We start from the raw sequence: 16322 nt of genomic DNA, 5'->3' as shown, positions 1-16322 counted from the left end.
TGGTAATGGAATGATTTGGTTTAATTAGCTCATAACCTATACGTTAAAATTATTGAAGGAGATGAGAAAGGATAGTTGATTCGTGAAGCAGAAAAGGGAATACAAGTGACTTTATGATCTTTGACGAAGGGGGTAGGCAGCAATGTACAGTTGAGAGAGGGATGGAGAGAGAGAGAGAGAGAGAGAGAGAGAGAGAGAGAAAGAAAGAGAAATAACGAGAGAGAGAGAGAGAGAGAGAGAGAGAGAGAGAGAGAGAGAGAGAGAGAGAGAGAGAGAGAGAGAGAGAAGAGAGAGGATGGTATGGATGAAGATAGGATATAAGCATAGAGAGAAAATGGGGATATTAGATTATGATTCTTTACGAGATGTAAAATAGAGAGAAGATGGAAGATATATAATAAATTACAGAATTGGTCGTTGAGGTTTATTGATTATTTTTCCAGATTTGGTCAAAGGGTATACTGGTTATTTAAAAAGACGATTCAAAAGTTAGATTTTACATCTGAAGGACCTACCATGCAATAAAATGAAACCATAAGTACCATTGGTGTAGCAATTTCTAAATATATCCTAAAAGTGGCCTTTTTTGAAAAACAAAGGGAACACTTATGAAATTTTGTCCTATTATAACTAATACTATTTTTGTTGTTATATATATACTAGGTACGTCTTCAGCCGTGATAATCACGGCCCATGATATGCATCGTGAAGGTCCTTTGATGAAGCAAGACAAATATCTAGTTGGAGTGTCATTTATTCAGACTAATCTAAAGAAAGAGAGAAAAAAAAATCTGTCAGTGTGTAAAGTGACATTCAGTTTAACAGATCTATATGTACTTGCATTATATTACGGAACAACACACACCCAAAGAATGTGAATAGTGCTATAAAAAACCGTTATTCTACTATTAAAAAATGTATACGTTCCAAACAAAACTATTAATATAATAATTTGCATGATGAACACTTACGTGTCCAAGCAAAAGACCTATAATACCATCAAGCTTCAAACCAACAAATGATATAATCTCATGATAAAGCAAGAAATACGACAATTACCTCTGTACATCATCATTGGGCTGAGGGTATATGAAATTTCATTTCTCGTCAAAAAAAATATTCCTGTAATATATAATTATTCTTTTAAAATTAGGGTAAATGAAAATTGTGCAGCTAGTAGTTGTCTTTAGATAGTTTAAAAATCACAGAGACCTGATTATCCCATTAAGTTACAACAAGGTAATGTGCTTAATTCTAATCTACAACTAAGAGGAAAATTAGAACCCAAAAATTACAAAACACCAAACTATCTAAACATACTTTGGGCCTTGAATCACAGGGAAAATGGAATTAATTAAAGGTGTGAAGATGATGAAAATCATACTTCCTAAGCAGATTAGTACCAGCATTTTGAGACATGGAAGGGTTTTCGAAATTTATTTGGGCTTAAAACAAAAGAAAAGCAATTTGTAAGAAGTGGCAGTCAGTAATATTATCAAATGCATGTTATGTTTTCAAGGAAAATGAAACCTGGTACAAATATACAGTGAAAAAAACATTTCCAAAGCAGCTTCATAAGTGACTACACCCGAAAATCTTGAAAAAGTTTTCGCAACTTCACAGACTACGAATACAAATGACAAACTGGATCAGTCTTGCCTTCATCCGATTAATTTCTTAAACAATAGGGATTTGAAGATCTGGATTTTATTTTTTAAATTTAAATGTTTAACCTCAAGCCTTCTAATGACTTTTCCAAATGAGGCTAAAAAGGTGGAACTACGTTCTCATTCTTCATTTTCAACTTTGGAAAAGCCCCAACAATCAAAAGAACACTATGTTGATTGATATTACTCTTCATATTTATACACATATTTTATCATCTGTTTCTTCCATTTAAATGAACATGTAGGACAACATTCCAATGGTTCTCATTAGTTTTACACTACTTTGCTTCACCTAGAAATGGAAAAACGAATCCCTAATCAGTGAAATTTGAAAGTAAAAGGAGAAATTGGTATTCATCTACTTCAAGACCCTCAAGCCTCATCTGTGAAAATAGAAAGAAAATTATTAAAAAATCAGTCCTGTGTTGGGACTGTTTGTCTATAGATTAGAAATTATTATTGTACATTGTGCTTCATAATGGTTTACAGAGTGTAGTACAGGTACCAGAATTAAAATCATATGAGGTTCACTGATTAAGTGAAATGGAAAAGGATGATGGAGTGTAATAGTTAATTCTTAGTTGATGCACTTGGTAGGGAAATAGGAATGTTTCTTGTAACTATAGGACACATGCACCTTGAGTTTGTCGTCATAAGCGACACAACAGCCTATGATAACATTAACCCACATTATAAAATTGATGAAATTATTTACCAAAAGACGCACCAAAAAGACGTGGTGAAAATAATTTTACATAAACCATGGCCGTTGAGAAGTGAGAAAAGTGGATCAAACCTTTTAATAACTAAGATAATGAATTTTAGCTTTTGTTCGCTGATTATTGATAAAATTAGACATATACTCATTGATTTTTCCCTTTACCCATATACTCATTAAGCCTTTTAAGTCATTATGTTCAAATTAAATAAAAAAGGAACAATTCCCAAGTCTTGCCTGTATTTGAGTTAGAAGTTCACACCTTGATATATAAGAATCTTGAATGCTTTAAGGTTCGACAAACAGAGGAGTGGTCCTTGAAGGAATCCTTAAGCATCCTGATCATGGATTGTATTTTGAGTTCTTCACCAAATTTTTAGTTGACATCATCTGCACCAACAACCAATTGCATAATAATTAAAGACCATTAACAAAACAAATAAAATCAAGCAAGGGTAAACATATACAAGATATCCAAATACTCAACACTGTTATATATTAGTATATACCTCAGGTTGTGCCGTTGTGTTGTGTTATTTGTTGTAACATTAACATAAACTATAAACCGTGCTAATATGACTCTTCGTTTCATCCCTCGAGACAACTCGGATTCCATTGGCCCTCTACATCCTGTCAAATATGTTATCCAAGTTTAAAACAAATTAGAGAATACCCGATTGATAAATTTTCCAAATTTTTTACAAAAACCATCCAACTAAAAGAGACTAACAACATTAGTGGTTAAACTTAAGACGACTTACTCCCTTTATATGTGAAAAAAGGGATCACAAAATAACTAATTGTATATATATATATATATATATATATATATATATATTAGTTAGCATATTCCTAAAAGAGACCAACAACACAATGGTTGTTTACGTTAAAAGATATTAATTCAAATAAGATAAGCGTCGGAAATGTCTACAGTTTCATAAATTGATGCTTCTTGTGACAATAGTGGAAATACTACCACTAAAAATCATTATAGTGTTCCGTACTACAACATTAGAATGAAATGACTGCCTGTTTAGAGCATATTACTTGATCCCAACTATTGCAATCCACTTTCAGAACGAATTTAAAGAAAAATGAAATCATGAGTTTGATTCAAGATTGACTTCCATGAGGACAAACTAAATCAGATATAAAAATTCAATTAAATTTTCTCCTAAAGATAATGGAGAACAATTTTATCTTTCACACAGGGTAAATAATTAACAGCACTGATTTCATCCTCCATGGACAATAAAACAAATTTAGGGTTTGTCTAAAGGGGGGAGAAATGAGAGTGTGAATCGAAAAGAAAAGAAAATGATAAAGATGGCTAACCTTTTATGATAACTGTGTCTGGCATGAAACATCTTCAACAGACGAAATAAAAGCGTTGTCACTACTCCTGCTATAGGTCAATGAATCCCTGATTGTCGTCCTCAGAAGGGACTGATTAATTGCATGAGATAACAAAAAGAATTAAATGGAATTCAATCGAAATTTTATCTTACCTACCTAGTTGAGGATGCCTTAACTTCAATTACATTTACAGGGTGTCTTTCTATTTTGCGTTAGAGAGAGAGAGAGAGAGAGAGAGAGAGATGAAGCAGCAATGACACTGAGGGAAGAAGGTACTTGATTAAGGTTGAAGAACGAAGGTAGGCACATCCAACCGGAAGCCAACTGGAAAGTTTGGATTTTTCTGTGTCGTGTACATGCAATCGATTGAAAGATAAAGAAGAAAAGAAGAAAGAAGAATGAAGTTTATTGGAGAGAGAGAGAGAGAGAATGGTGATGGTGAGCTTTGGGGAAAGAGAGGAGTGGACATTGTGGGACGACCGGCGATACATGAGAAAGCCAACACAAAAGCAGTTAATGACTCATGGGGGAAGAGATATTAGGATCGAGACACTTAACATACCACTCTAAACACACGAACAACAAAGATTTAAGGTGGTTCGGTCTATTTCTGACCAACATCCACACGAGGTAACTAGGAGTTTATATTTCTTGGTGCTAATCTGCACTCACTCTTTGTTGCTTATTTTTACAATACAGATGAGACTCATATATAGAGTCTGAAGTAAACAATTGAACAAGAAAAGCAGCCATGAAACATACATCCGGGAAATATGGATCACCTCTCCTTTTCCACCTTTTTGACTTGCTTTTCTTCCATGTTTTCTGCCTTTTGACCAGCCCAATGGCTTCACACTCAACAATCTCCCACTTGAAGCCACGAAACAATCTTCACCATAGCTTCAACTGTGTATCTGTATTTCTGTAAAAACTTTTGATCTTGACTCCTTCCTAGTTACCCTGGCCTTCTCTTCAATTTACCTGAAGGCTAGTTGAAGCTTCCGTTAGCTCCAACACATCAGTCATGACTAAGTCTGCCACTGACCTGTTCTCTGTCTCCACCGGCTCCCACTGAAATGAACTGCCCGATCCTGGAACATCCTGAGAACAAACGACACTCTCCATGTGAAACAGATAATCTGGAGAGACTTTTACAGATGGAATACTGGTTCTCTTAACCCACTGTGTTCTGGGTATTCTAGCTGAAGCACAACCCTTGCTCCCACTGCTATGAATGCCCTTGACTGGTTTTTCTGAACCGTTCCAAACACGTTCAACCTGAATCTGACCTGTGACTCTGGGTTTGCCATCTGCAAAGCAAACCTTCTTCTGTCCACGAGACTCTATGAACCGGATTTTGTTTTTCTTCTGAACTGGGACGGTTACTCCCTCAGATGGTAATCTGACCATATATAATGAACCCTTCTTATGTCCACGAGCTATCACAAGATTTCCTTTGACAACCTTCCACTGCCCATTCCTGAACTTAACCTCGTGTCCCTGTTCATCCAACTGCCCAACAGAAATCAATTGTTTCTTCAGACTTGGAATTACCCGGACATCCTTCAAAGTCCATGGACCAACTGGAGTCTTCAAAACTAATTCACCTATGCTCGTCACATCAAGAACCTCATCGTTCGCCAGTCTTACCTTACCAAAATCTCCTTCTTTTAGATTCTGCAGTGCTTCACGGCTGTGGGTAGCGTGAAATGAAGCACCCGAATCCATAACCTAGGAATCCACATTGCTCTCCACACTACAGATCAAAACATCATCATCTGAATGGTCTACTGCAGCGTTAACTTCTTTCTTGTCTTTTGGACATTGATTCCTGAAATGTCCAACCTCTTTACAGTTCCAACAAGTCACATCATTTCGAGTCCTCGACTGACTCCTTCTCCTGTTCCCGCTCCCACTACCTCTGTTATTTTTTCTACCTCTGACCGCATTCAATTGTTCACTTGATGATTCCCCGGAATTTCTTCGTCTGACGTCTTCGCCTAGAATTAAATCCCGAATTCCCTCAAAAGTGAGCTCTTTCGATCCTGAGGAACTAGTAACGGTTGTAACTGTTCCGGACCAACTGTCAGGTAATGATGATAACAGTAGTAAAGCTTGAACTTTGTCCTCAAATTTTATTCCCACTGACCCAAGTCTGGATAAAATCGAGTTCAAATTGTTGATGTGTACTGTAACTGAACTTCCTTCCCTCATCCTCGTGTTGACTAGCTCCCGAATCAGGAAGACTTTATTTGCTGCCGACGGCTTCTCGTACATATTAGACAATGCCTCCATGATTCCCTTTGCCGAGGTCTCTTTCAAAATGTTGAAGGCAACATCCTTTGACAACGTCAGTCTAATAAATGTCTTGGCCTTCTTATCCAAAATCTCCCAGTTTGCCTGTGTTATCGCCTCCGGTTTTTCACCTAAAACTGCGTCCAAGTCTTTCTGCACGAGCAAATCTTCAATTTGCATCTTCCACCAACCAAAATCTTTCCCATCAAACTTCTCAATCTGAAGCTTACTGTTTTCTGCCATTTTCTGAAAGATTAGGGGCTAAACTGTAATTTTCTGAAAGTTTAGGGGCTAAACTGCAATTTTTCAAATCTGCTACAGTGTTGCTACAGTGCCTGCTGACGTCACCGCTGACGTCGTGATACAGTGCTTGCTACAGTTTCTGTTGACGTCCCCCGCTGACGTCGTGCTACAGTGCCTGCTACAGTGTCGTCTTCTCCGGCAGAACTCCGGTGCTACAGTGTCGTCTTCTCCGGCGGAACTTCGGTGCTACAGTGTCGTCTTCTCCGGCGAAACTGGTTTTTCCGGTAACTATTCCGGCAACCTTTGACCGGCGATTTGGACGTCTTCCGGTGGTCAAAAAATTCAGAAAAAAATATTTTCGGAATCTTCGGAACGAGACCTTTCCAACGGTATATACCAAAATCGTTTTTGACGAAAAAAAATTTCGACCAAAAACTGAAAATCACCTTCTGGAGCTAAAACCTTGCTCTGATACCACTTGTTAGGATCGAGACACTTAACACACCACTCTAAACACACGAACAACAAAGATTTAAGGTGGTTCGGTCTATTTCTGACCTACATCCACACGAGGTAACTAGGAGTTTATATTTCTTGGTGCTAATCTGCACTCACTCTTTGTTGCTTATTTTTACAATACAGATGAGACTCATATATAGAGTCTGAAGTAAACAATTGAACAAGAAAAGCAGCCATGAAACATGCATCCGGGAAATATGGATCACCTCTCCTTTTCCACCTTTTTGACTTGCTTTTCTTCCATGTTTTCTGCCATGTTTTCTGCCTTTTGACCAGCCCAATGGCTTCACACTCAACAAGAGATAGAGTCGTATCGGGAAAGCCAAGAAGCTCAGGTGGAATGTAATGGAAGACACAACTAATGTTGTTATTGGCTGAGAAGACGGTGGAGCACTCCATGGTGGAATAAAGAAAAAGATTTTCTTTTCATCACAGACACAATCTGATCTGCCTTGATGTTGACTGGGAGTCTCAAAAATCCTACAAAATTCCAAAAAATTCCTTAGAAAATCCACAAAGTTCTTCAAAAACCAACCCTTCTTAGCAGAAGGAGAAGCGGTAAAGGGGAAGTGACGACGTAAAGGGTTGAATCTGCGTACAGGTAAGTTTCATCGTATGGAGGATGGGTTATGATAAGGGATTAGAAGCGTGTGAATTTGTTCTGTCGGCACCGGAAAATTAGGGCTTCCAACCACCAGTGGCACCTTCCTTGATTCTGCTCGACCAAAAAGAAACAAAACTGAAATCTCTTTCTGCAAAGAGAAAGAGGAATAGAAGAAGTGGAAAGCCGTGATTTTTCCGATTGGAACCACTCCACAAAAGAAATCAAGATGAAGAAAGAAAAGAGAGAGCATGGGATGGAACGATGGTGGTTTAAGAAGAAAGTCGTGGTGGAGGTAGGATAATGGAGGAGACAAATTGAGATAAGTGGTGATGGAGGTATGGAAACCCCGATTTTTGACAGAATTTACTGAAAAAGGATTTGAAGTGTGAGAAAGAAGCCAACACATGTAGTGGATTACAACTGTATATTGGGAAACGTGAAATGAAACCAGGTTTCTCAAACGTGTCTTAATAAGGTTAAGACAGCAATGACTCGGATGACAAAAGAGGAACCAAGAGATCGCCGTCTGCTCTTCTTTACCAAAAAATCCCTAAAATTCAAACTAAAATCCATAAAAATCAAGGAAAAATCCACAAAATTCCTCCTATCCCACTTTGCTTAATTCTCAAAGCACAAGGCTAACTTATTTATATATATATATATATATATATATATAAAAGTTAGTTAGTTTATTGACCATTGGTTAGCTTTTAAGTTAAAAATAACTTATTAGCTAGCCTGTCAAACATAACCTCAATATAATTTGTAGGACTTCAAAATTCAGTTATTTTTATCCTAAAAAACTAAATAAATTATTATGAGGTAGTATAAAAACTTAAAAGAATATATATAAGATTCTATAACATATAAATTAATAAAAAATGGGTGGAAATTACACGAATGCTCCTTTGGTTTGTGATAATATGCGCATTTGGTCTTTAACTTTTTTTTTTAAAAAAAAAAGTTCGGAAGGTCTCTCAAACTTTATTTTGTTGCGTCTTTGGTCCCTACCAGACTTAAAAACCTATTTTTCCCTTATAAAATTTTTTGATTTTCTATTATTTATTTCATTTTTAGATTAAAAAAAATCATCGCCCACCCTCCTTCCCTTTTACCCCTATATCTCTTCCTCATCTCTCTCTCTCTCTCTCTCTCTCTCTCTCTCTCTCTCTCTCGGCCATCTAAGTGGTCCAATTATCTTCTCCGACTACCAGTCGTCACTTCCTTGTGGATACTTTCCCTTGCCATCGAAACAAATATTACACCACTAGAGACTTCCTCGCCTATCAACCCTAATCATCGCTGAGATCCTTTGTTCTGACATATCATCGATGCTCTGTCGACACGCTTTGCTGGTGTTGGATTTATACTAGAGGGGAGTCGATATGCCCTAGCTGTCGACCAAATTTTGATATTGGTTTTGGTTTTGAGGTTTATCAAGGTATGATTCAGATTTGATGCTAAACTTTGTACTGACTTTAATCTTGAGGTTTATAAATGTATGATTTCAATTTTTTTGTTTGATTTTAAGAATAGTTTTGATCTTAAGTTTTATCATTGTATGATTTCGTTTTTTGGTTTAATTACGAGAATGATTTTGATTTTTTTAGTGGTTGTTGGCAGAGGTGAACGAGGATGCCAAGGGTGGTTGCCAAAAGTGAATCTGCCCGTGGTAATCGGTGGTTGCCAAATCTTTGAACAAGAACGGTGGGGGAGGTGGGGTAGGGATTGGTGGGACCTGCTTTTTCAAATAAATAATAAAAACATTTATTTTAATTCAAACAAATTAGAAAAAATAAGATAAGGGCAAATGGTCATTTTACATCTATTAGGGACGAAATACGTAACAAAATAAAGTTGAAGGGAACTTCCGAGTTAAAAAAAATTAAGGATCAAACGTTAAAATTACCACAAACCTCAGGAACCATTCATGTAATTAACTCTAAAAATATGTTATACTTCTAGATTCAAGGCTCTAATATTTAATTAATCACCAAATGACTTCTAGCTTAACACACTGTTTGTCATTGCTTTTTGAGGTCGATGGTTCAAGTTTCATCGTTGATATAGTTAAAATTAATGAGTAGTTTAAGAATAGATTATATTTGTTTTTCAAAAAAATAAAAGATATTTAATTAATCTTTAATTAAATGTTGTTAAAACCAATGTTTTAAAAACCGGTTTGAACCGGCCGGTCGAACCGGTTGGACCGGGAACCTGGGAAATGAGCGGTGCAACTATCACTGGTTTTATGTCAATTTCTGAACCGGATTGAACCGGCCGGTTTTTAGAAGAACCCGGTTAAACCGATCAAAATATATCGGTTGAACCAGTTAAACCAAATAAAAACACATGAAAAAGAACCATTTTCATATTAAACTTTGGTAAATTTTTTCAAATCTATATAGTTTTTTATATAAATAAAAACATATGATAAATGTTATAAAGTTTTTAATGTATTTGGAGTGATCTACAACTTATTTGTATGAATACTTTTAATGTTTGAACTTGTCAACGTCAAATTCATGATTTTGTATATGTATGTATGTATAGGAAAATAGAAAAAAATATGAAAATTATAGAAACCGGTTGACCTGCCGGTCGAACCGGTTAAACCGGTTGAACCGAAACCGCTCGTTATACCGGTTCAACTAAAAAACCGGTTTTTAAAACATAGGTTAAGACTTTGTTAAGGTTTTGATGTAGTGAAGTTGCATAGACCAAGTAAAACCTTTAATTATTCTTTAATCAAATGTTAGTTAAGACTTTGTTAAGGTTTTGATGTCGTGAAGTTGCATAGACCAAGTAAAACCTTTGAAGAATCTTGCAAAACAATGGCCTTCTTGGCATCTTCATCCTCCTGTCGTGTCAACGCTATCATCCATACTAAAACCCTCTTTCTTCCACGATCCTACAAACAAGTTAACTTATATTTGATCAGATTTCAGTCGGAACAACAACAATCCACTCGTTCTTTTGATGGCCAATCCAACGGTAGCAACTGGCGGTGCGGCGAACAAAATAGTCGTTATTGGCGGCGGAGTTGCCGGCTCGTACATTGCTAAATCGCTCCAGTTTCATGGCAATGTAACACTAATTGATCCGTATGGTTTCTTATTCTTCTCTCTAATCCTTTTCTTTTCCAGAATTGCTACATGTTTTTATGTTTTGAGTCGTATTAGGTTTTTTATTTTTTTTTTACAATATTGATTCGTGAACAAATCAATTTTGGATTGGAAAATAGAATTCGGATTCATAACATTTAGATCCGAATATGAACAGGAAGGAGTATTTCGAGATTCCATGGGCAAGCTTGAGAGGAATGGTGGAACCAACTTTTGCGGAGAGATCCTTAATCCAGCATAAACATTACCTAACATCATCCCGTCTCATCGTCTCCAATGCTATCGGCATATCTGATTCTGAAATCCTCCTATCAGAAGGTCGATCGATCCCGTATAATTATCTCGTTATTGCTACAGGTCATGACGATCAAGTACCAAAAACTAGATCGGAGAGACTGAAACAATACCAATCAGGTAATCCCAATTTCAAGTTTCTTCCAGATTGATGGTAGTTTGAAGCTTATGAGCGCTGTTTAAACATCGCAGAAAATGAAAAAATAAAAGCTGCGGCATCGATTTTGATTGTTGGAGGCGGGCCCACCGGAGTAGAACTTGCCGGAGAAATTGCAGTTGATTTCCCGGAGAAGAAGATAACGTTGGTCCATAGCGGCTACAGGTTGGTGGAATTTCTTGGACCAAAAGCTTCTAAGAAGACATTAGATTGGCTAAAATCAAGACATGTTGAAGTGAAACTGGATCAAACTGTGAATCTGGAGGATGTTGCGGATTGTAGCAATGGCACCAAACTGTATACAACTTCAGCTGGTGAAACAATCAAAGCGGATTGCCATTTTTTGTGTACAGGGAAGCCATTGGCGTCTTCTTGGTTGAAAGGTACCATTTTGAAAGATCGATTGGATGAATTAGGGAGGTTGATTGTTGATGAAAATTTGAGAGTTAGGGGTCGGAAGAATATCTTTGCCATTGGAGATATTACCAACGTCAAGGTTAGTTTCCACTTTCCATTCCCTGTTCTAAGTCTTGCTTTTTTTAGATGATTTGTAGGCACCATAATTAGGCCTTGTTTTCTTATGCAATTTTGGTTTTTGCATAAACGAAAAAATCCAGTTTCTAGCCCCACAAAACTGTTTTTGTTCAATTTTTTCAAATTTGATTTTGATGTTTTGGGTTTCGTTTTTCTTTTTTGGTTGTTAGTTGCATAAAGCTATAAAAATAGCAATTGAATAGATAGATTTGTTGAAACCAAAATCACTAGTCCCTAGTGGAAACCCTAAATACCTTTAATAATTAATCAAGAAGAAACTTATATATATTATTTATAATGACATTGTATTAAAAATGCCTTTGGTTTGGTTTTCATTTCCAGTTTTAAAACACAAACAGAACCAACCCTAAAATATTTCTATTTTCTTTAAAACAAAAAACCAAACCATAGGTTTTTTTTAAACAGCTGAGCGTATCCAAAAGACGTAAATGCCCTTCTTATCTTATGATGATAACATGACATGTGAACAATAGGAAATGAAGCAAGGTTATTTGGCGAAAAAGCAAGCATCAGTTGCTGCTAAAAACCTGCAACTATTGATACGTGGAGGAGATGAAAGCAAGATGACAACTTACAAAATGAGTTCAAGTCATAAGGCGATTGTTTCACTGGGTAGACATGATGCAGTGGCTCAATTACATCTTACTACAATGATTGGATTAATCCCCGGATTAATCAAATCCAAAGACTTATTTGTTGGTAAAACAAGAAAGGAATTAGATCTCGACTCTCGTGATTGATGATTGTGTCATATAAACATTTTTTGTTATATAAACATTTTTTTTTCTTATAAAAATTTGGACTTATAGATTCATGTGTAAACAAGTCAAACACTTCTCCATCATCCATCAATATTGTTCTTTCAAATCTATATATATCTTTAATGTTTCAAATATGGTAGCTAATGTGTCTTTTAGCAATAATATTCTACTTCACAGGTACTAGGGATAGAAACTTTCTTAAATAGGTATAGTCTTACAACAATTGCATATGAATAAGTTATATATTGTATATATGTGTATGTTGTTTTTTATATAACAGGTGTTGGTATCTAAACTAAATTAAAAACACAAAAATCGCCCACATAATCTTGCAGGTTTAGTCCACAAGTTGATTTTGTTGCACATTTGTTCCCTATGTCGTTTTTACGTTGTACTCACAGTCCCTTGGGCAAACCACCCTCAAATGTTCATGTGCTAAGTGCCTTATAGGTTTTGCGTAGGAAGGTCTTTTGGTCATTTCAGGTAGCCCTCTCTTTTTCCTTCTTTAGAACATTGATTTTTCTTCCTTTTGCTTTGGCTTCTTCATCATTCATCGGTCAAGATTAGGGGTGGCAAATCGGGCAATCTTATCGTGTTTGCGTCTGACACGACACGACAATGTTTTATTTGACACGAACATGACACGACATGATGACGTGTTGTTTTTAACTAACACGAAAACAAATCAATTAAGAAACGATAAACATGACACAAGGAGTCAAAAATAACATATACTAACAATTAGTTTATTTAAGTATTATAACATATAATAATAATTACTTTATTTAATTAATACTTAATCATACATAACACGACAAATACGAAAAACATGAAAAACACGACATTCAAATGCTAAATCGTGTTAAATTCATGTCAAATTTGGAACACAAACACGACACGACGTGTCTTTTAAACTAGACATGAACACGAATTCGAATTTTAATTTCGTGCAAATTTCTTTTAATGTTGTGTCATTAATTGTCATCCCTAGTCACTAGTCAAGATAACATAAAACACCAAGAAAAAACATGTAATTTGCTATTTATTTTTTATTATTGGACAAAATTACACAAATGGTCCCTATGATTGGCAAAAAACCACACTGCAAGTCCTTTTGAGGAATTTATGTGAAATCGCACACGATTTTTACTTGTGACTAACACCGTCAGTTTACAAGGGTTAAATGCTCGTGAAATGACCAAATACCTTTATTGACTTTTTTTTCTTTTTCTTTTAAATGTTTTATAACGAATAAAACAAAAAAAATGGACTCACCACCTTAATCATTATAACTAATGACAAATCATTAAACTTATCTTGATTTTTTTACAAAGAACTCGAACATCTCTTTGTCACCTACATTGCCATCTATTCACAGAAAATCACCTAATTAAAATCATTCTATCATCATCACCAAAATCTGGTTCAAGAAAAAGACCAACTCAACCCAAATTAAAAACTAAATCAAATATAAAATCAAGAGCCAATAAGACCTTAAAAATACAAAATTTGTTCCATCATCATCACTAAAAACAACAAATTGGTTCATGAAGAACGTATTGGGAAGAGTAACATGTCAGAGTCGCCGGAGAAAGGGTTGGGGAGAAGAGCATGCACTTGAGATGAGGATGATTTTGAACTTAAAAAGACAAATCGTCTTCTTCTCCTACCCTTCGCCTACAATCAAATCTAGAAAGGGTTAATGAACAAAATCCATAGATGATTAAGATGTAAAACCTATTGTAGGAATAATATCCAGGTAATGTACGAAAACAAAAGAAAATAGAAAAACTGAGGCATGTGTTTAACACATTGTCTTTAAAACAAATTCGCCCGCTACCGGGTGTTTGTTTCCCATGATACAACAGTTTGAAGTGGTTCTTCTAGACCACCCGAACCCTCAATAGGCCTGGATTATATCATTAATATAGCTAGAAAAAGAAGAAGATGAAGTGGGGAAGAAGAGAGTTTTCTTGCATTCTTTTGGTGTACTCAAATGGTTGTAGAGTAGTGGTATTTATACTACACATTCTATAACCTCCATTTAAACACCTCTATTAATCATAAAGATTAATGTGTGTTACTATGTAATTAAATTATAATATTAATTACAATTTCAGTATGAAAGAAAGAAATATTTGCAAGAAAGGTCCCTGAACTTTTCTTTTCTTTCCCCCACCCATTAAACTCTTTTATTTACTTCTTCCAACACCCTTACTTTAAGGATTAATTTCTCATTCATATTAAATCCATTTTGTATGTGTGAAAAAAATGGGGAAAACCCATTTTTGTAAATTGGTTAACACCAATTTTCCAACAATCCCCCACATGAATGAAAATTGATCAAGCATTTTCAAGCTACCTAGATAAAATCCAACAGTTGAATCATGCATAGGATAGGTAGATGTTACCATTTGAACCTTCCCTTAAGATACATATATATTTTACTAGCGGACCAGTAGACTCGATGTCCTTGAACTGTTCTGCCGTTTGTGTAAATAATCAATATGTGTCTCACATGATTCTCCCTAACCTAGTTAGGTTCTCATTGATGTGTTCATTATGGTCATGGACACTTGCCTGGTTCTGTAAGAGCTCTTAGGAATGTGCCCATACAATTCCTTTTGAAGCGACCCCACTTCTCTCTCACATAGGTGATTCTATAATAATCATTAAAAGATAATTTGTGATGATGTCCAATTTATCATCCACGACTATAAGCTTAACCTGCATCACTATTTGTTTTAGGAATGGGTTGGGGTTAACCCCATAGTGATTCACAAATGTTATATGCAAGTAGGTTGTCCCATTGAACCTAGATCTTGGGATCTCCAGTCAACTAGGTTGGGTTTTCCTTCGTAATAACTTATTAATCTATGGGTTTTTGTACCATTCCCCATAACGGCCTCTCATTCCAAGCATTTCGTTAGCGGATCCTGTCACACCCCCAAACTAGAACGGCAGAAACGTCTGGGGGTGGATGACTTCATGTACAGTATCATAACATAATGAATAATAGTGATCAAAGCCATACAACCATCATATTAATAATTAAGAAGTTTACATTATATCCAAAACATTGTTTACTTGATACCAAATACATATGACAAAAGTAAATAATGTAACGCAGTGGGGCCCCATCCTCAAAACCTTTTTAGTTACCTGTCTACTGCTTTCCTGAGAATACAAGTGGTTTTGAAAAAAGTGTCAACTATTAAGTTGGTGAGTTCATAAGAGTTTGTACGAGAAAAATCGGTAACTTTTCCTTGTAAAATAATAGAGTGCACTTTCAGAAAATCCAATATTTTCTTTAAAAATGAGCTGTAAGTCTTAAACCCAAGATCAAAAATGTAAGTAGTGCTGTACTAGAAAATCGTATTATCCAGTTTTATCATTATATAAAACTAATTGAATGTATGTTAGCCCCGTAAACCAAATGTATTGTTAATACCCCATGTGAGTTATTATAACTGTGCTAGTGACTAGTGGCCTGCTACGACGTTCTTCAGGCGTCAGAATGTTATACATTTGTCATCCTAGATCTGCCGGTCTAACTGTATCTTACAGCTTGGGTGCAGGGTTGTCAGTCCCGTATAGATCTATACACAAGTGTCACGCTCTCTTACCAAGATTTTGGTTATAATTCAGGACTTTATTGTGTATGTACTCTGGTAGGTACGGTGAAGACTCTGTCTCACAGAATTGTAGCAACATGTTTACGTATAGTGTAATGAAAACCCTTTTTGTAAGTGGAAATATTGCATTTCCATAGTAATTACATAGTGTAAAATAATTATACCTTTAAATAATTATTCGTTTGCCCCAAAATGGTAAAATAGTGTTAATGACCCATAAACTACACCCATCATAGTTTATCATAAATGTTTTGTTGTCTATATATATATATATATATATATATATATATATATATATATATATATATATAAGTTAACATATTTAGATGTTTTAAAAGATTATATCATATAATTTACATCTAACACAAGTATAAGAACATTTAGTACGATAGA

At 35.5% G+C, this 16322-nt stretch overlaps 1 protein-coding gene and 1 long non-coding RNA gene across 10 annotated transcripts; one reads left to right on the top strand and one right to left on the bottom strand.

The window, feature by feature from the left end:
* Positions 1–473: 473 nt before the first annotated feature.
* LOC145159325 (uncharacterized) lies at positions 474–4273 on the bottom strand. Of its 9 annotated transcripts, XR_013737645.1 has the most exons (6): positions 3898–4273; positions 3721–3831; positions 2895–3015; positions 2648–2775; positions 1060–1122; positions 474–767 (listed from the first exon to the last, which is right to left on the bottom strand). It is a non-coding gene; the product is annotated as an uncharacterized LOC145159325 (long non-coding RNA). The 9 variants fall into 9 exon arrangements; XR_013737649.1 differs by lacking the exon at positions 1060–1122 and having other exon boundaries at positions 476–767; XR_013737642.1 differs by lacking the exons at positions 474–767; positions 1060–1122 and adding an exon at positions 1841–2050 and having other exon boundaries at positions 3894–4273.
* Positions 4274–10195: 5922 nt separating this feature from the next.
* Positions 10196–12426, top strand: LOC145159324 (uncharacterized). The gene is made up of 4 exons (XM_079078269.1): positions 10196–10506; positions 10685–10941; positions 11014–11474; positions 12007–12426. The coding sequence occupies exons 1-4, from the start codon at positions 10382–10384 to the stop codon at positions 12271–12273; spliced, it is 1110 nt and encodes a 369-aa protein (XP_078934395.1). The 5' UTR covers positions 10196–10381; the 3' UTR covers positions 12274–12426.
* Positions 12427–16322: the final 3896 nt, after the last annotated feature.

Source organism: Lactuca virosa, chromosome 2, assembly GCF_052849685.1.
Source record: "Lactuca virosa cultivar CGN04683 chromosome 2, Lactuca_virosa_CGN04683_v6, whole genome shotgun sequence".
NCBI lineage: Eukaryota > Viridiplantae > Streptophyta > Magnoliopsida > Asterales > Asteraceae > Lactuca > Lactuca virosa.
Note: the sequence above shows the minus strand (reverse complement) of the source record. Positions and strands in the feature narration are given on the sequence as shown.